Source organism: Geotrypetes seraphini, chromosome 15 (assembly GCF_902459505.1).
Source record: "Geotrypetes seraphini chromosome 15, aGeoSer1.1, whole genome shotgun sequence".
Classification (NCBI taxonomy): domain Eukaryota; kingdom Metazoa; phylum Chordata; class Amphibia; order Gymnophiona; family Dermophiidae; genus Geotrypetes; species Geotrypetes seraphini.
The window spans coordinates 27512578-27534022 of NC_047098.1; the positions used below are offsets into that span (position 1 = coordinate 27512578).

The 21445-nt window shown below is 43.5% G+C and overlaps 1 protein-coding gene across 7 annotated transcripts in view; it reads right to left on the bottom strand.

The window, feature by feature from the left end:
* Window positions 1–21445, bottom strand: part of MTOR (mechanistic target of rapamycin kinase) — a 203531-nt gene that overhangs the window by 124286 nt on the left and 57800 nt on the right. For 4 of the 7 annotated variants that reach the window (XR_004537146.1, XM_033922775.1, XM_033922774.1 and 1 more), the window contains exons 20-22: window positions 17297–17383; window positions 8863–8949; window positions 549–785 (exon numbers count right to left, since the gene is read on the bottom strand). Coding sequence is in view for 6 of the 7 variants with exons in the window: in XM_033922775.1 (XP_033778666.1) it covers window positions 549–785; window positions 8863–8949; window positions 17297–17383 (411 nt within the window). In the remaining variant the exon portion in view is untranslated. The remainder of the gene's footprint in view (window positions 1–548; window positions 786–8862; window positions 8950–17296; window positions 17384–21445) is intronic. The other 3 variants (XM_033922776.1, XM_033922777.1, XM_033922778.1) reach the window with 3 other exon arrangements.

The window sequence follows — 21445 nt, forward strand, 5'->3', positions numbered from 1 at the left end:
CATTCAAGTTTATTAAAAAAATTTTTATACCACTTAATCAAATTTCTAATTGGTGTACATTGGTTATTTTCCTTCCTCCGGGTCTCTGAGATGCCTATTTTATCTCTCTTAATTTAGTGCTATATAAACATCAACTCTATACTTTATTTTTTAAGCTTTTAGCATTTGTATAAAGACATTTCAAAATGTGTTTTATTTTTGTTTATACTGTATCTATAACCAGCTTAACTGTTAACAGGAATAATTTGCAATCTGCTGTTCTTTCTTTAAAGGCACCTGGCTTACTTGTACCTTTTTTGCAGCCTCTCTATTAGGATGCCCTAACTTCTCTCTGTTTTGATAGCATCCTTCAAAGATACCTTACACTTAATTATGCACTTTTGAGCAACTGTCAGCTTTCTTCATATTTTAATTTAAAAACCACGCAGACAGACAGATAAGACCCACATAGACGGACAGGACTCACGCAGACAAACAGATGGAGGGAGCTCCTTCTCCTGACTAGTTACCAGGAGAGGAGGCCCATTGGTCCTACCCCCAGTACATACTCTCCCAGAGATGCTGGGGGAACCTTCACTCCCCCTTTCCCCCCTGGATTTCATTTCCTCACACGAATGTTCCATTTCCCACTGCTGTCTGGGAAGCCAAGCTCTTTTCAGTTCAAATAGCTCCAGATCAGCACAGCAAGCACACAGCTCGTAATTGGCATCCAAAGCTTCCTGGTTTCGAGAGGTATATTCCGTTCGCGTCATGGCGTCCCGCATTTCACTTGCAGTTAATTCTCTCTGACAAGAAAAACACTCAAGGCTTGAAATCACACTAGTGCCCAGCTCTCACCTGCCGGTGTTAACACTGCAAGCAGGCTACCAGCATAGGCCAAAAGGCATGCGCTAGTGAAAGAAAGAGATTCAAAGAAATTTTTTAAACTTCTTCCACCACATTGCTCCAGTATTAGAAAAAAAAAAAAAGGGGGGGGGGGTAGAAGGCTCAACTGCACTTTTACACTGATAATATGAAAGTTATAAAATAGAAAGGCTGTACCTGCTTACAAATAAACAGCACTCGCATCTCTGCATGCTTTCATCCTTCTCCAAGATATGTGAATAAACTTCCCAGTGTGACAAGAGCAGCAGATCGTCCCCATGCGCAGGAATAGTTCCTCACTAGTCCATGCTACCCAATGTTTAACATAACTTTGTTCTGTGTGTCCCCCCTCCCCTCAACATGCCATCAGCCCCTTTGCAAGCCCATAATATAGTTTTAGTTGCATGCTGAAAAAGGATGCTCATATTTTTGGGAGGGTGGGGGACAGAGAGGGGGAGTAGGGGACAGAACATACACACTCCACTATGGTATGCAGTGCAGGGATAATCGTCTCCTTGAACCTCACAGGATTAAAACATTTTCCCTTTCCCTCCACCATATGGTACAGTTAATACTCTATTCCCTCCACCATCATGGCACAGGTCTGTTATCTATACCTCCCACTACACACACAGTACAAGATGAAAAACTTTGGTTGTACCTGCTAATTTTTGTTCCTTAAGTCCTACTAAACCAGTCCTGAACCAATGGATTATGCCCATCAACCTGCAGATGCACTGTGTAGCACCTGTTTCGGAGTATTTCTTTAACAAAGCAAAAGAGAAAAACCTTTCCCTAAACCCTCCCTGAAGGAGGTAGGGGGAATGTTTCAGGGTTCCAATAGAAAAACCACCATGAACCCCCTAGAGAACCCAAACTAATTCTCAGAGCATTATCTTTCCCAGATTCAAATACAAAAAGGAATTCTCAACACACCAAGGTGGGACTCTAGACTGGTCTGATCTGATCAGATTCAAGGTAAAAAAAACTAGCAGGTAAGACCATATTTTCACTTCCTTATCATTCACCAGACTAGTCCAAAACAAGAAACGTAATGAACCATTCTTAAATTGTGTGGGATCCAAAACTCTTGCTCAGTGCAACGCTGCACCAAAAGCTGCATCTTTCCGGTGAAAATCTCTCACCTATAGTGCCTAGAAAAGATAAAAAGGTACCAAAACTGCTGCTCTGCAAAGCTCAAGACAGCAAGACTATGTGTGATTTCACCCACGAGCGTCTGCAGTCAGGGCCTTCAAGGGATCCAGTAAATCCCAGCCCTGTTGCTACACCATGATTTGTTTTTGTAAAGTTTGCAGCACCGCTATCCCTCTGGTTTTTTTTTTCTCTCTCTATCCTACCCACCCTGCAAGTACAGTGTCTTTCCCTTTCCTTTCCCCAAATGCCTGCAATCCTTCACACTTTTAATACATGCTGCTTGCCACTAGCTACACAGCCTTCCCTCAGCCAAATCCAGCACCTGTAGAAACAAAATCTATATCACAGGAGTGGAAGGCTAAAGAGCATGTAACAGGCAGCAAGTGTTAAGTGCTGCTGTTGCTGGCAAAGCCAGATTTGAAGGATCACAGGAAGGTGTCAGGAAAAGGAAGAAGGAGAGACCCTGAACCTGTGAAAGGAGGGGGGGGGGGAATCAGAGAGACACTAGACCACAAGGGAGGAACCAGGTACAGAAGAGGGGAAATGCTGGCCCTAGAGCAGTAGCATGGAATGTTGCTACTGTTTGGGTTTTTACCAGGTACTTGTGATCTGGATTGGCCACTGTGAAGACAGAATAGTAGCTAGATGGACTACTGGTCTGACCCAGTATGGCTATTATGTTCTTATGAAATACGGGAGGAAATTAAAAGAGAGATGCTGAACTGCAGATTTTGGAGGGATGAAAGGGGGGGGACACCATGTAGAGGGAGGATATGACAGATGCTGGATCATTTAGGGGTATGAAAGAAGCTGGGTACGAGGAGAAAGAGAAAATTAGACTTTACCTGCTAATTTACCGTACTTTCCTTTAGTCCCTCTAAACCAGCACAGATGGGTATTAAGCACTCCACCAGCAAATGGAGACCGAGAACCACCGAGCTTCAACTTAGCCTATAAGTGGGCTGTGCAGTCCCCTGAAGCCATTTAACGAATAGCTAAGCAGATGTCAATAGGAAGGAAGAAAGAAAACACCAAGGCTGCTGCTGCCTGACCTGGCCAATATCAGCATAAACCAAGCAACTCCCAATACAGCAACTACTTACAGCCATGCCCCTAGGATGTGCTACACATTGAGAACCCAATGGTGAGCCTCCTCAAAAATGCCCATGGCCAAATCATAAATCTTTTATTCTGTAAGAATTTTTTTTAATAGCAGTAACAGATCAGAATGGAACAGTATGGGTGGGTTTTGTGTCGGTCTAGATGGACTAAAGGAAAGTAAATTAGCAAGCAAGGTCTAATTTTCCCTTCCATAGTATCCCTCTAGACTGACACAGGTGAGCAGTACCAAAGCAGTGACCATCAAGGGTGGGAACCTCACAAATCTGCCTCCAACACTCGAGCCTTGAAGCAGCATCCAGGCAAGTGAAAACATCCAGCCTGTAATGCCGAGAAAATGAACGAATGGAGGACCAAACTGCCGCCTTACAGATGTCCAGAGGAGAAACTAAGGAATACTCAGTCAAAAAAAATCACTTGAGCTCTGGTGAAACGGGCCTTCAAGAGCTGTAGAACTGTCTTACTGCACAGTAAATAAGCGGACGCAACTGTCTCCTTAATCCAACGAGCAACAATAGTCTTGGAAACTGCTTCACCCTTCCAAGGACCTTTTATCAACACAACCAACTGGTCCATCTGCCTAAATTCTTGAGTCACGGTCAAGTAACAGCAAATGCTTTCATTCCACTGGCTTACAATGATTGCCCAGGACTGGAAAGAAAATTACCTTATTCATATGAAAAGCCACCTTGGGGAGAAACGAGGGGACCAGGTGAAGAGGTACCTTGTCTCAAGAAAAGAACAAGAAAGGCTCCCTATACGAAAGAGCCTGCAATTCTGAGATGTGACAGGCTGAGGACAAGGCCATAAGAAAAGCAATCTTCAGGGTAAGATCTTTAAGCATGCAACTCGATAGATTCAAAATGAGCCCCTACCAGGACTGACAAGAACAAATTGAAGTCCCAAGGCAGAATAGGACTGAGTGAGGATGAAGAGATGGACCCTGTGACAGAAACAGACAACGTCTAGAAGAGAAGTTATAGAACACCCTTGAATCAAGCCCCGAAACATGATAAGGCTGCCAGCTGAACCTTTAGAGAAGAAAGGAATAAGCCCTTATCTAAACCGTCCTGCAAAAAATTAAGTATGTCCAGGAGCAAAGACTTAAGAGGAACCATGTGACAGTCAGCACACCAAGCCTCAAGGATGCACCCTTTTTACTTAACCACGCCCTCTCAAGTGAAAACCAAGCTAGATTCTCCTTTCACACCAGGACCTGAGTCAGCAGATCTTCACAAAGCAGTAGCCAAAGAGGATCCTCCACTAGAAGATACATGAGATCCCTGTAGCATGGTCTGCGTGGCCAATCAGGCGTTGTCAATTCCACTAGGCAGGCATGCCGCTTGATTCGCTGAATGACCCTGCCTATTACAGAACATGGAAGAAATGTATACAACAGCCCCTGAGACAGCCAAAGTTGAACCAGCGCATTCAGGCCCTCTGCTTGAGAGTCTTTTCTTTCGCTGAAGAGCCGAGGAACCTGGGAATTGGTCGAAATTGCCATGAGTTCCATAAATGGCAGGTCCCACTTGCGTATGATTCGGGCGAAGATCTCTGGGTATAGAAGCCATTCCCCCGGATGCAACAGATGTCTGCTGAGATAGTCCACTTGAATGCTGTCTACATCTGTATTGTGGAGAGGTCTGAGAGATGAACCTCTGCCTAAGGCATTAAAAGTGTCCCTTGGTGATTCATGTAGGACACAGCCTTGGCATTGTCTGACAATACCCGAACTGCCTTGCTTTGAAAGATATCCAGGAAGGAGAGCAGTGCCAAGCGTATCGCTTTGGTTTCCAGTACGTTGATTGACCAGAGGGCTTCCTCACTCGACCAGCATCCCTAAAACTACTCACTCCACACAATGGGCCCCGAGCTGGAAACACTGACATCCAAGGTGACCAGGATCCACTGTGGGGGTTGTAAACTCATATCACTTAACAGATGACTCTCCAGCAGCCACCACTGAAGACTTCAGCTCCTTAGGGGAATTCTGTCTTCCAACTCTTGCATGTGTGGTGACCATGTGGACAGGAGAGTGGACTGTAGTGGCATCATGTGAGCTCTGGCCCACTGCACCACCTTCAAGACCTGCAAGTACTCCCTCCTGTGGATTCTGCAACCGAAACAAGGACAGAATCTGAAATTGCAGCTTCTGAACTTGTGTTCGTGGAAGAAACACTCTGCCCATGCAGGTGTCGAACACTATTCCCAAATATTCCAGAGACTGCGATGGCTGAAGATGACTCTAGGCTAGACTGCTTACCTAGTCTAATGACTACAGGGGCTTGTACCACTCTGTCTATAGCTCTGATGCTTTCCTGAAATGACTTGGCTCGAATAAGCCAGTTGTCCAGATAAGGGTGCACTAAAATACCCTCCTTGTGAAGAGCCTTTGCCGCCACCACCATTCCCTTGGAAAAGGTATGGGGGAAGCAGTAGCCAATCCAAAGGGGAATGCACAAAACTGATCATGTCTACCTAAAACTGCAAAATGAAGGAAACTCTGATGAGCCTGCCAAATGGGAATATGTAAATAGGTCTCCATCAGATCCAGAAGAGAGAGGAATTCCTCCAGCTGCACATGAAAATAATTAACCACAAGGTCTTCACACGAAAAGACAGTACCCAAAGTGCACGGTTAATGCCTTTCAACTCTAGAATAGGAGGGAAAGTACCCACTTTTTGGGGGAATTATGAAATAGATGGAATAACAACCAGGTCCCCACTCCTCTAGCAGAAGTAGTACCACTTCTTTCAAATCCTGAAGTATTTTCAGAGTATCCCTGACCGCTTTGATTTTCCAGCGAGCTTGATGGGGAGAAATAAAAAAGGTGTCTGTCAGAGGATAAGCAAACTCCAGAGTGTAGCTGTCACAAAACACCTCTAATACCTATTGATCTAAGGTAATTTGGGTCCACAATGATAAAATTCTTGCAATCTTGCTCCCACGGGAATCAGAGGTTGGACCCCTCCACACCTTCATTGCAACTGCAGAGGGACCAGAACCCCGGCTTCCTTGACAATCGTCCCAAAAGGACTGCATCCACTGAAAGAAAAGACTACAAATCAGAGCACCTCCTTTACCCAGCCTATACCATCTAGCTCTCCCAACCTCCATGGCAGCACTCTCCAAGTCCCCATGAGAAGAAACTGGTGGATTCACTGTCTCTGAGGCTGCAGGATGTCTCTCCGAAGAGTCCCTGCTGGCATGGAATGAGCAGTTCTCAGTCATAGAAACATAGAAAATGACGGCAGAAAAGGGCCTCGGCCCATCAAGTCTGCCCACTCTAATGACCCACCCCCTTAACTTCACCCCCCAAGAGATCCCACATGCCTATCCCATTTTTTTCTTAAAATCTGGCACGCTGCTGGCCTCAATCACCTGCAGTGGAAGTTCATTCCAATGATCAACTACCCTTTCAGTGAAGAAATACTTCCTGGTATCACCATGAAATTTCCCACCCCTGATTTCCCACCCCTCTTGTGGCCGTGGGCCCTTTAAGAAAGAAGATATCATCTTCCACCTCGATACGGCCCATGATATATTTAAATATCTCAATCATGTCTCCTCTCTCTACGTTCCTCAAGTGAGTATAGTTGCAATTTACTCAGCCTTTCCTCATATGGGAGGTCCTTGAGTCCCGAGACCATCCTGGTGGCCATTTGTTGAACTGACTCAACTCTCATCACATCTTTTTGGTAATGTGGCCTCCAGAATTGCACACAATATTCCAGATGAGGTCTCACCATGGATCTGTACAACGGCATTATGACTTCAGGCTTCCGGCTGACGAAACATCTGCGGATACAACCCAACATTTGTCTAGCCTTGGAAGAAGCCTTCTCCACTTGATTGACAGTTTTCATATCTTCACTTATGATCACTCCTAGATCACGTTCTGCTGTAGTCCTAGCAAAGGTCTCCCCATTTAGGGTGTAAGTTCTGCATGGATTTCTGCTGCCAAGGTGCATGTCCTTACATTTTTTAGCATTGAAGCTTAGCTGACAAGTTGAGGACCAATGTTCCAGTAAGTGTAGGTCCTGCGTCATACTGTCAGGCAAAGTGCCTTTACCTACTATGTTGCATAGTTTGGCGTCATCGGCGAATAATGTTATTTTACCTTGAAGTCCCTGAGTCAGGTCTCCTATGAATATGTTAAAGAGGATTAGTCCCAAGACCGAGCCCTGTGGCACTCCACTGGTTACCTTTGACGATTCGGAGAGGATACTGTTAACCACCACCCTCTGAAGTCTTCCGCTTAGCCAATCATTGACCCATGCAGTTAATGTTTCTCCTAATCCCAGGCACTGCATACTAGAGAATGAAAAGGGTACAGAATTTGTCCCCATCCTCGCAGATAACAGTCCCTGTCCTTGCGGATAACCGTGAGAAACCATCCCGTGTCATTCTTTAGTGTATCTCAACCTCAGTCCTTCTACACCAGCATTCTTCAATGCAAGGTTTAAGGATCAGTGGTTCTGCCCATTCATACTCTGATTCTTCCCTCTCTCCTTAAAGATTGACATGGGGATGGTTTCCCATTGGGACGAGGACAAATTCTGTCCCCATGTCAGTCTTTACTGCATACTCATTGCACCCCCTCCTCCTCAAATGGGAACCCTAAAGCTAAAGACCGAGGCAACAGTAAGAGGCACACAGGAACAGGGAAAGACCTCAAGAGCAGTTAGAAGCAGGCTGAAAACTGATTCCCTGAATTTTGTTCTTGCTTGGTTTTTTTTTTTTTAAATAACTTGAGTCAGGCAGACCTCTCTATATCTGCGACTGATCGTCTATTAGCAGACAAAGCATGCCAGCTGAGATTGCAAATAGTCAATTAATCTTTTTAAAAATATATTCTAGTTCCCAATAAGGGAAACTAGAAGGGGGGAGGAACCCAGCCTCCCAGGTGTGACGTCCCCAGAGCAGAGAAGACCTCCGTTGGCCTCAAGCTCCAGTCCAGCAGCCAAAAATAGAGAGGAAGTTCAAAGTACTCAGGATAGCAAAGACACCCTGAAAAAAACCCCACAACTTCAAAGAGACTGCACAGGCTTACCACTCTACCATCTTCTAATTGGAACTATACCAAAGCTTACCTCCCAAGTATAGGAGAGGATAGAGGGAACAGCAACAACCCCCACCTCTCCATAAATAGGAGGAAGTGGGGAGTGACCTGGTCCCACCAGATTCAGCACCCATAAGTCTCCATTTTCTTTTTAAATCAGGCCCACACTGCTCACAATATCTTCCCAAGGAGCAAGATCAAAGATCGGCGTTCATGAGAACTATTTCAGACTATATCCAGACAGGCCTACCTTACCTACCATCTGTTGGAGAACTGCTAGGTGGTTGAGAACTGCACATGACTCTATAAACAGTAATGTCATGAAACGAGTGGTTCCCAGTCTCCATTTACTGGTAAGAAAGCACAAACCCACATGCTAGACTGGTCTGGAAGAATAAAGAGGTAGTGAATTTGCCTCATTCCACCTCCTCCAATGACCTGGCATGGAAAAATTCTATCTTTGTGCTCTCCTACCCTAGCAAATTGAACAAGGATGCTCTTTTTCCTAAGTTGCAACCCCTAAATTAATATATGGGTTGCCTATTTTCCCCAACACCCCGTACAATACATCAGTATTAGAATTCTCTCTATCAGTGCAGGGATCAGAAATACTTCCCATAGCTTCTCTACCTACTCTTCAGAAGTGAGGTAGCCAACTTACTCTCATAAGGGAGAAAATCTCTTCCATGTAGGGTCTGATATGACTCCTGACAAAAGATACGAGCATGCCAAGTTGCTGAAACATGAACTGTAAGACAAAAATGAAAGAGTGGTTACAATGAGACTTGAAGCGTCTCCAACCTTATAGCATAGATTCAAGCCAAACATAGAACCAAAGGATTTGAAGGAATGCTGCCAACAGCAGGTATTCACACTGTCTAAAGCTTATATAAGTAATACATAAAAATACAACTGTGAACAAGAGGAGTGTATGGCGCAGTGGTTGGATCTACAGCCTCAGCACCCTGGGGTTGTGGGTTCAAACCCCGCGCTGCTCCTTGTGACCCTGGGCAAGTCACTTAATTCTCCATAGCCCCAGGTACGTTAGATAGATTGTGAGCCCACCAGGACAGAGAGGGAAAATGCTTGAGTACCTGATTGTAAAAACCGCTTAGATAACCTTGATAGGCGGTATATAAAATCCTAAAACTTAAACTTAAACAAAGAGAAAATAAAGCACAGTTAGTGCGGAAACCAAAATTAGATGGGAGATTTGTTTATAGTCCTCTAGGATACAAGAGAAAGAATCAATGAGGGGCATAATCAAAGGAAATGTTTGTCCCCTTTTGGCCTAAGTCCCTAGGCGTAGAAAGTAGGCAGCAGGGAAATGTCCATTCCCACAAAAAAAGTCCAAAATTAAGGTTTTTTTGAGAATGGCCTACTTCTACATTCAGCAGTTTAATCGCCCAGACCGCCACTACGTGTATCTTTACAAAACATTCCCGACTATAAAAAATCACTCAAGTCTAACAGATTCAACCCCCCACCCCCGAACCCCTGCCGGACCATGCACCCAACTCCCGGACCCCTCCCCCTAACCTGGGGAGATGGACACATGGATCCTCCCTCCGTCCGATAGGCCCACCTTCCTCTAAATTTCGGACCTGCCCATAGGAGGAGCCTTAGGGACCTGGGCCAATTCTGGTAGGGCGGAGCCCTAGACACTTGGGCCAACCTAAGATTCCGATTGGGTCATGTGCCTAAGGCCCCGCCCATAGGAATTGGCCCAGGTGTCTAAGGCCCCAGACGCCTGGGCCAATTAGGCCCTAGGCCCTGCCCTGGTGCACTGGGAAGGGGCAGGCCCGCCATTCAGAGAAAGGCGGGCCTGTTGGTCGGCCAGATGACTCATCCGTCCGGCTATTTCCCCAGGTTAGAGGGGGGGTTGTGTCCGGCAGGAGGGATTAGGCACCCTCCTGTTGGTGATTGTGCGGGTGTTTGGGGGTCAAGTCTGGTAGAGGGGTTGGGTACCCTCCTGCCGATGATTGCATTGGTATTCGGGGTTGTGTCCGGCAGGAAGGATTGGGCACCCTCCTACTGGTGATCGCGCAGGTGTTCGGGGTTGTGTCCGGCAGGAGGGATTGGGCACCCTCCTACCGGTGATCATTCAGGGGTGGGGTTGTGTCCGGCAGGAGGTATTGGGCACCCTCCTGCGGGTGTTCGGGGATGTTGTGTCCGGCAGGAGTAATTGGGCATCTCTCCTGCCGGTGAAGATTTTGGGGGTCACAGGGGATAGGGCTTCTCTCCTACTGGGGAAGATTAAGGGGGGGGGTCGCAGGAGGTGAGACTGGGCATCTCTCCTGCAGCGTTCATTACCGGTGTGAGGGCACGGGTTGCCTGGGCTGCTGAGCTGATCGCGATAACTGCGATTAGCTCAGCAGCCCTATTCAGAACTTATACCTGTTTTGACTTGGTCTAAGTCAAAACATATAAGTTCTGTCTGGCAAACTGCCAAACTTTTTTGATTATGGCTGCCAGACGACTAAGTCTAGGTTGGCCCACCTCCCGCGATTGTTACCGATGCGAGGGGACGGGTTGCCTGGGCTGCTGAGCTGATCGCGACAGCTGCGATTAGCTCAGCAGCCCTATTCAGAACTTATACCTGTTTTGACTTGGTCTAAGTCAAAACATATAAGTTCTGTCTGGCAAACTGCCAAACTTTTTTGATTATGGCTGCCAGACGACTAAATCTAGGTTGGCCCACCTCTCACCCTATCCACTCCTCCAAAACCGCCCCTTTTCACTCTGGGCGTACAGAGGCAGTGAAAAGGCCTAAGCTGATTTTAGTACTTGGACGATCTGTCTTTTTGATCGTTCACATACTGACTTAAGCTGCTTTTTGGACGGTTTTTAAAAATTTTTTTATTATGAGCCCCAATGTGCACAAATACATCTCTGCATTATCTAGCAAAGCTTTCCTAGTTGAAATCCATCAAATAAATCATCTGCATTGTAAGAGTCCAAAATTTATATAAACCAAGGGGTGACTAAATATCAAAACCCAAATCAACCCAGCATGACACAAATTCATACAACATTTACTTAAACTGCTCTTAAACTGATCACTGTGATCAGTTTAAGAGCAATTTAAGTAAACCAAGTAAATCATCAGCATAACGGCAGATGGCAAGCAGCTTGCTTGTTGAAACGAGAGACAAGGAACTTGGTCATCAGGGTTCAACTCTTCCTTCTGCCTTGGATACGTCAGAAGCCTTGGGGCTCATTTTCAAACAGAAAAATGTCCAAAAACCAGCAGATGGATGTTTTTTTCTCTAAAATGTCCAGATCACTATTTTCGAAGCCCATTTTTAGACAGTTTTCAATGCTTTTCGGCTGACGTGTCTAAATCTCAAGAGGGCACACTGAAAGCATGGTTTGAGCAGGACTATGACAGGCTTATAATCTGGATGTTTTTCTGCAACAATGGAACATTGTAGAAAACATGCAGGGCAAAAATAGGACGTTTGAGGTTTCAATAACAAATAAGTACCAAAAAGGTGACCACTGAAGGGATTAAGGTATGACCCCCCCTTACACCTCCAATGGTCAATGACCCCCTCCTACCCCAAAGATGTAAAAGATACAGCACAGCACAGACTGTATGACAGCTTCAGATGTTATGGCCAGTCCTATCAAAGCAACAAGCAGGTCCCTGGAGTAGCCTAGTGGTCAGTTAAGCATACTATAGAGAAGGGGACCCAGGTCCATATACCACTCTAACTAGTACACTTGTAGTGGAATGTATGAACCCCCCAAACCCTACCAAAAACCTACAGTACCAACTGTATACCAGAATAGCCCTTATGCCTGCAGGTGTTACCTATATATAGGTACAGTAGGTTTATGGTGGGGTTTGGAGGGTTCCCAATACACTGTAAGAGGGTAATGGTGAGATGTGTACCTGGAATATTTTATGTGAAGTACACTGCAGTGCCCCCTAGGATGCCCTACTGCAAGGATATGTGTGTGGTCAGTCTACTAAGAATTCTTGCCCCCTATACATACTAATGGCTTGTTTCTGTGCTTTTTTTCTTCATAAATGATCCCCTTCAGGGATTCAAGACAAGGTTGGATAAGTTCCTACTGGAACAGAACATATGCAAGTAAGGCTAAACTCTAATAGGGCACTGGTCTTTGACCTAAGACCACTTATCTGACCCAGAAGCGGCAATTCTTATGTTCTTAAAACATAGACACACTGAGCTCAAACACATCTAGAAAATGGCCATTTTTGAAACAAAACTTTGGACATATTTCTGGTTTGAAAATGGCCCATTTTCTCTATTGGATTTTTGGACGGATTTAGACGTCATATTGAAAATGCCCCTCTTTATCTGCCAGTAGCTCAGGTTCCAGCTTGGAGGTGCTAAACTTGTTGGAAATTGGGCTTATTGCATCTGTAGGTAATTTCCTGTCACTTAAATAGGATTCTTGATAGTGCTGGGGAGGAGCCAGCTGTCTTGGTATATGTAGGTACCAATGACATAGGAAAATGTGGGAGGGAGGTTCTGGAAGCCAATTTAGGCTCTTAGGTAGAAAGCTATCCAGATCCTCCAAGGTAGCATATTTTCAGAAATGTTCCATCACAGTACCCAAGAGGCAGGCAGAGCTCCAAAGTCTCAATGCATGATTGAGATGATGGTGCAGGGTTGAGGGATTTAGATTTGTTAGGAACTGGGCAACCTTCTGGGAAAGAGGGAGCCTATTCCAAAAGGATGGAAACCATCTTAACTGGGATGGAACCAGGCTGCTAGTGCTAACGTTAAAAAGAAGATAGAGCAGCTTTTCAACTAAGATGGGGGAGGGGGAAGCCGACAGTTGTCCAGGAGTGGATGGTTCAGCATGGCATATCCTTGAAGGATACTATTGAAACAGGATATTTAACAAGTCCCAATAAAGAGGTTTCAATAATGGTGACAAAAAGCCAGGAGTGTTTAAGAGGAAGGTAGAGTAAAGGACTTAAATTATCCCTGTCATTTTCTCAGCAGCCTGTAGATACAAAGAAAAATCACAAATTTGAAGTGCCTGTATACAAATGCTAGAAGCCTAAAAAATAAAATAGGAGAGTTAGAGTATATACCACTGAATGATGAGGTAGATATAACAGGCATCTCAGAGACCTGGTGGAAGGAGGACAAACAATGGGACACTGTGTTACCTGTACAAATTATATTGCAAGGATAGAGCAGATCAAATTGGAAGGGGGGGCGGGGGTTGCGCTATATGTTAAAGAGGGACTTGAATCAAACAAAATAAACATTCTGCATGATATAGATAGCAGACTTGAATCCATAAGGTTAGAAATTCCATGTGTGAAAGGAAGGAATATACAGCTAGGGTTATACTACCATCCTCTGGGACAAAATGATCAGACAGACGAAAAATGTTTTCAGTGATTAGGAAAGCTGGCAAATTGAGCAACAGTATAATAATGGGTGATTTCAATTACCACAAAAAAGTGAAGATGGATAAGGTTTCAATACCACAAAAACTCAATAACTTATCCACATTCAATCCAGGAGATCAATCAACTAAGAATGCTTGCCCCCACATGGTTTTTGACTGATCTCCTGAATTGAATGTGGATAAGTTTTTGTGATTTCAATTACTCCAACACTGACTGGATAAATGTTACATCAGGGAGAGCTAGGGAGGTAAAATTCCTAGATGATATAAATGACTGCTTCTTGGAGCAACTGGTCAAGGAACTGACAAGAGAGGGAACTATATTAGATTTGGTCCTTAGTGGAATGCAAGGCATAGTATAGGAGTTAACTGTGTTGGGTTTGCTGGGAAACAGTGATCATAACTTGATCAAACTTGAGCTAATATCTGGAGTGACATCACTAAAGAAATCTCCTGAAGTGGCATTTAATTTTCAAAAAGGGAGACTATGATAAAATGAAGAAAATGGTTAAAAAGAGGCTAAAAGGATTGGTGGCAAAAGTTAGGACTGTAAATCAGGCGTGGATGTTATTTAAAAATACCATCGTAGAAACCCAGATGAGATGTATTCCACATATTATCAATGATGGAAAGAGAAAATGACAACTGGCATGGTTATAACATGAAGTGAAAGGACTATTAGATTAAAAAAAAATAATATCCTTTAAAGAATGGAAAAAGGATCCAAATGAAGAAAATAAGAAGGGACATAAGCACTGGCAAGTCAGATGCAAAGCACTGATAAAGCTAAAATAGAATCTGAAGAGAAACTTGCCAAAGAGGCAAAAACTCATAGTAACAACTTTTTTAGGTATATCAGAAGCAGAAAACCTGTGAGGGAATCTATGGGACCGTTGAACGATCAAGGAGCAAAAGGGGTGATTGGGGAAGATAAGGAGATAGCGGATAGACAGAATGCATTCTTTGTCTCGGTCTTTATGGAAGAAGATGTAAGAGATCTAACTGAACAGGAATTAGTTTTCAAGGGTGATGATGCGGAGGAACTGAAAGAAATCTCGGTGAACTGGAAGACATACTAAGCCAAATTGACAAGTTAGAGAACTTGCTGATCTGCTGTTAGTACCTAAAGATTGGAGGATGGCCAGTGTTATGCCAATTTTAAAAAGGGTTCCAGGGGAGATTCGGGAAATTAGAAACTGGGAAGTCGGACTTCAGTACCGGACAAAATAGTGAAAAAATTATAAAAAATAAAATTGTGGAACATATAGACAAACATAATTTAATGGGACAGAGACAACATGGGTTCAGCCAAGGAGGTATTGCCTTATCAATCTGCTTAACTTCTTTGAAGGTATGAATAAACATGTGGATAAAGCTGAGCAGGTTGATGTAGTGTATCTAGATTTTCAGAAAGCTCTTAACAAATTTCCTCATGAGAGGTTCCTGAGAAAATTAGAGAGTTATGGGATAGGAGGCAATGTTCAGTTGTGGATTAGGAATTGGTTAAATGGACATTTTTCTCAATGGAGGAAGTGGTATAGTGTGTGGTGTGCCGTAGGGAATTGTAATGGGGCCGGTGATATTTAACTTATTTATAAATGATCTGGAAATTGGAATGACAAGCAAGGCGATTAAATTTGCAGATGACACTAAACTGTTCAAAACTGTTAAAAACGCATGCAGACTATGAAAAATTGCAGGCAGACCTTAGGAATCTGGAAGACTAGGCATTCAAATGGCAGATATCACTTAATGTGTACAAATGCAAAGAATAATCCAAATCATAGTTATCAGATGCTAGGGTTCACCTTGGGAGTTAACACCCAAGAAAATGATCTGGGAGTAATTGTAGACAATACACTTCTCCCTCCAAATCCGTGGTTTCAGCATCTGTGGATTTGGTTATTTGCAATTTTTTTTATTTTTAAACTAAAGCTGTATTCTGGACCTTCCCCTCTCTCCCGTTTTCCCCCGGAATCCTTTAAGTCTTATCTGGTGGTCTAGCGGGTTTTCGGGGCAGGAGCGATCTTCCTAAGGTTCTGCCCCACGCAGAACACTCATAGGAAATGGCTGCCGTGAGCTCCCATCATAGTCTCGAGAGACTACGGGAGCTCACGGCAGCCATTTCCTATGAGTGATCTGCATGGGGCAGGAGCATAGGAAGATCGCTCCTGCCCTGTAAAACCCGCTAGACCAGGTAAGGCTTAAGGGATTCCGGGGGAAAGCGGGATGGAGGCAGGGAAGGTCCAGAATACAGCTTTAATTCCGGGGGAAAGCGGGGGTGGGTCAGAACTGGCCCAAATATTATTTGCGTTTTTTTAATATTCACGGGCCGGCACTGCCCCTAACCCCTGCAAATATTGAGGGAAAAGTGTATAATGAAAATTTCCGCTCAATGAGCTGCAGTAGCCAAAAAAGCAAACAAGATGCTAGGAATTATTAAAAAAGGGATGATAAACAAGTCTAAGACTATTATAATGCCTCTGTATTGCTCCATAGTGCGACCTCATCTCAAGTATTGCGTTCAATTCCGATTGTTTTCTCTCAAATAAAAAATACAGCAGAACTAGAAAAGGTTAAAAGAAGAGCGACCAAGATGATAAGGGAATGGAATTCTTCTCATATGAGGAAAGACTAAAGAGGTTAGAGCTATTCAGTTTGGAAAAGAGAAGGCTTAGGGGAGAGACTGAAGTCAAGAAAATCCTGAGTGGTGTAGAACAGATACAAGTGGATCATTTTTTTTACTCCATCAAAAATGACAAAGAATAGGGAGACACTCGACCTGAGGTTGCAGGGAAATACTTTTAAAACCAATAAGAGGAATTATATTTTCACTCAGAGAATAGTTAAGCTCTAGAACACACTACCAAAGGATATGGTAAGAAAAGATAACATAGCTGGAGGAAAGTCCATAGTCTGCTATTGAGACAGACATGGGGGAAGCCACTGTTTGAACTGGATTGGTTGCATGGAATGTTGCTACTATTTGGGTTTTTGCCAGGTACTTGTGACTTGGATTGGCCATTGTGAAAACGGGATAGTGGGCTAGATGAACCATTGGTCTGAACCAGTAAGGCTATTCTTATATTCTTATATTCTTCTGTGTCTTCTGTGTGCTATATGAATTAATACACAAAAAGCACTGCCATAACTCTTACAGAGAAACTGGTTGCATCAACTGTTACTTTCTTTTTTGCTGTGTGTCCCCATTATTGACATTTTCTTTTTACAGTGGACAGTGCTTAAATCACGCTTGTTCATGTTTTACTGGCTAAATCAAACTTAATTTTAGTCAAAAACACTATCTGAAGGGAAGGTATGTTGGAAAATTAGTCAACCATGACCATCTCATTGTCCTATCATATATTCTAGTTCTCTTTCTTACCTAATCTTATAGCCCTGTTTTCCTTCCCACTATAGCTACTATCATAGACATTGTAAACTGCTCAGAAGTTTGTACAGTCGGCGGTATATCAAATATAAATAAACTTAGACTTTAGGACAAGGATTCCAATTGGCTCTGACCCAGTGATGTCACCCACTAGTGTGGCTGCAGTGATCCTGCTTTTCTCTGGAGACAAGCAGGGGAAATGCAGGCACACTTGCTGGTGAAGTCCCTGACTGAGCCTGCATGCCGGTGTTCTCCCCTAGATTCAGTAGATTTTTTTTTCTACTAAGCATGTGCGGACTACCTTGCCCCTGGTATTCTGCACGTCATCTGTCAGTTTTTTCTTAGACCGGGCTCCTAGCAGGTCGCAGCTTTCACCTTCTCCTTGCCACTTAAAAAAAAAAAAGGAACAGAGACAGGAAATTTTATTTTTAGAAAAACTTTTCTCTTTAATAATTTTTACTTAAAAAAAACCAAACCAAACAAAAACCACCCCCCAAAATGTTTCCCTCAACTTTAGTTCCTCAGTATAAAAAAAAAACCAAACCAAACAAACCTTCCATTTACAGCGGCAACAGGAGCACTGCCAGATCCAAGATGGCCATTGACTAGATGTGCAGAGCTTCGCTCCGGTTTACAGAAGTAATTTTCTTCAATGGTAATTTTTTTACCTGGTAATGCCGAAAAGAAGAGGCCGGAGTGCTGCTGGTGCCTCGCGGCGCACCAGAGTGCCTACTTTAGGCAATATTGAGGAGCTCATGAGGCGGATGCAGGGAGTTTCGATGGCGTCAGAGATTAGCCTGCTGAGGATGCTGGGAACTGACAAAACCGCGGCTGTTCCTCTTGGGCCCGATACTACTCAGACCTGACATAAGAGCACCACCCCCACAGCCTCAGATTACCAGCTTTCCAGAAGGTGGGGTGTTCCCTCTCTCCAGAGGCAAGCGCAGATACATCAGAGAGCTTGGAAATGGGAACTCCTATGCAGGGAAGCCCCATTGAAGAAACTGGAACTTATTCATCTGCGGGGACTGGACTGGCCCACAGAGAGAAACGCCAAGAGAATCTTCAGGATAGTGAGCATTTCTACACTAAACATCAACAAATCTTTTTGGATAGGCCCTCCGAGGTGAATCGAGTCATTATGGGATCTTGTGGCTAACCTTGGGAAGTCCATAAATCCCAATGTCCAATATATAGAGGGGAAACTGGTTGAGCATTCAAAAGAACTAAATGATTTAAAAATGGATGTGACTGTCTCCAAATCTGTGTAGAAACTTGAACAGGAACTTACATATTCTAAACAAGTTCAAGAGACCCTGATAAAGGACAATACTAATCTCAGAAGGAAAACAGAATCACTTGAGAATAATTCTCGTAACAATAACCTGAGATTGATCAATTTTCCTAGGCTTACTTTGGTAACTCCTAGGTAAAATGCTAAAAAGATACCTATTGGAAATATTAGAGGTCCCAGAGGACACTTTACCTCCATTTTCACAAGTCCAGTATATTATTTGCCTAATAGAAATCAACCTCCGCAACAAAAGAGTGCTGTTCAAGATTGAATGTTACAAATCTATTGGAGACGTCGGATAAAGAGGTGGTAAATACCTGCTACATTAATTCTTAACGTAACTCTTTCAATAGATAAAGTTTGGATTCTGAGACTTTTCTTCAAAAACAAAGAATTTCTAGGATTTAAAGTACAGATGTTTCCTGACCTTTCACGAGAGATGCAAAAGCGTCAACATGAATTTCTTCTTTTGAAACCAGAGGTCATAGCTTTGGAGGCCACATTTTACTTAAGGCATCCTTGTAAATGTATTGTATGTCACCGCATTGTTAAATATGTTTTCTTTGAGCCCTATCAATTGACTGTGTTTATGGGGCTATCTTGTCTGGAGGGAGAGAAATCTTGAGCTCTTTTGATTTGAATATGACACTCTCAGTTCTATAGCCTTTAGCATATCTTCACTACATAGTTTTGTATTTCTTTAGTTTCTTGCTATTTGAATTTCTTGGATCCTTACTGAGGTCTTGAGCTAGTTAAGCTAATGTTATTTTCTTTGTTTAATTGCTGTTGAAGTTATATACTTTAATTATAATGTATAGTGCTTATGCTAAACTGCTTTCTGTACAAGTGGTAATACTTGGTATTTAAGTTAAAAATCAATCAATAAATAATTAAAAAACAAACAAACCAGGAGCACTGCTGACACTGTTTTTGTTAACGACAACTTTTTTCCTTTTAGATGGCAATCTTTAGGACCGTGAAGACTGTCTTCTTTTTCTTATCATGGACGGCGGCTATAATCCGGGCATCACTTCACGCCAATGGCGCTGCAAGCTCGTCGAAGTTGCTAACGTCCTTGACTCCTCATCCTCCTCCTCAGGGCCTAGGAAAGGTTCCACCGGGGGGGCAGGCAATTCTTCCTCACCGCAGCCATTAGAAAAACAGAAAACGGCTCAGGCGGTGAGTAATAAACAGAAGCAGCCGGTGAGGAACTTATCCAGCACTCCTCCAACTCTAGCAAAAACAGTTTACAGCTCACAGAAATAGCCCACAACTGCCTCACTACAGAAGATAAAAATCTGTGAGGCCTCCTGCGGGCACTGTTCCTGCCTCGCAGACCTCCCATGACACAATGTTGAATTCTCCTGAACTTCTTTGTCTATACCTAAAACTGTCTGTGCCACAAACAGGTCTATGTCTCCTTCTGCTATTTCTCAGGACTTGCCACCCCTAAACAGGCTGTTATGCTTCAGCTAATGCCAGTAGCAACTCCACAACCTCGGCCATTCTTAAGTCCAAATCCTCAAAGACCCAATTCAATTCACCTCTGGGGAAGGATTACCGATGCCTGGATTCGACTGGACATAAGATTTATCAAGGATCTTGGCTCACGTCAAAAATCTTAGCATCATTTGCAGATTCTGCATTTTCAACACTCCCATTTTACAGCAATTGGACACTGCCTCGCTTGCAGAAATTCAAAATCTCTATCTGGCATTAAAAGAGTCCATTTTTCTAATTTAAACTAACTATGATGCCTACTACATGAGTTCCAAAATAGCAGCATTTGCCATTGTGGCTCGCCGTTCAACCTGGCTCAAAGCTTCGGACCTTAGAACAGATCTTCATGACAGATTAGCAGATGACTAAGGTTACCTCACCATTTGAAGTGACTCTCGCAAGTGTTCAGAATATGACACTCTCTTCTCAGCTCTACAGCTTTAGCATATCTTTAGCTCTATAGCTTTTAGCATATCTTTACTACATATTTGAATATCTTGGATCCTTATTAAGGACTTGAGAGCTATTTAAGCTAATGTTATTTTCTTTGTCATCACACCAGAAGAGGAAATGCATCAGAAAATTGGGAGTAATTTCACCACTGAGGGGGTTCTCTGAAGCAGCCCGTTCAGGGCAAAACGCGTCAGAACCCGCTAGAGTTCTACATCTTCACTCACTGGCAAACGTGGTGCTTTTTGAAACTATTGAAGATAAGTAATATTTAAAATATCATTGGATTTTATAACATTTGATTATCACGGTTTTTTGATCACTTTATATTCATCACATTTAAAAAGACTTGCAGCAGTGCCATGAAAGACTAAGGAGGCCACATTTAGGGGCTCGCCCCAGGTCTGTGGTTCTTAGCATTTGAGGTTCTTAGCACTTGCAAGAGTTACTTCAAATGGTGAGGTACCCTTATGCATGTAAGGCCATTTAGGTTTAATTTGGGACTTATTTGAGTTTATTGATCTAGCACAGTATCGTTTGATATTAGCAGATGCTCCATGTTTGGGAGATAGTCTTTTTGGTCAAAAGGTAAAAGCTACGGTCTTGCAGCTCAAAGAGGATTTTATAGCCATGCGAGAGCTCTCAGAACATCCTCAAGATCAGGTTCAACCCTTTCACAGGTCTTCCTCTGCTTTCACATATCATAGATCATATCACCAACAATTTTTTCAACAATACTACTTTCAAAGGCGTTTTGGCTCCTTATGCTAGAGCTCCTCCTTTAAGATGTCAATCTTTTTCATTACCTCAACAACAATGCTCACAGGACCATAAGCAACAACCAGCTACTCCTAGTTTTTGACCCATTACCAATAGGGGAGCGGCTAACCCATTTTTTCTCAGTATGGCAGGGAATCACCACGGACAATTGGGTCCTAACAATCACTTCTCAGGGCTATTCCCTCAACTTACTTCCTCACCATCCCTACTTATCTTCCCCCACCATCCAACATCCCACATCATCACATTCCCCAGCTGACAGAGAAAATCTCCCTATTACTATTACAACCAGCTACTCCTAGTTTTTGACCCATTACCAATAGGGGAGCGGCTAACCCATTTTTTCTCAGTATGGCAGGGAATCACCACGGACAATTGGGTCCTAACAATCACTTCTCAGGGCTATTCCCTCAACTTACTTCCTCA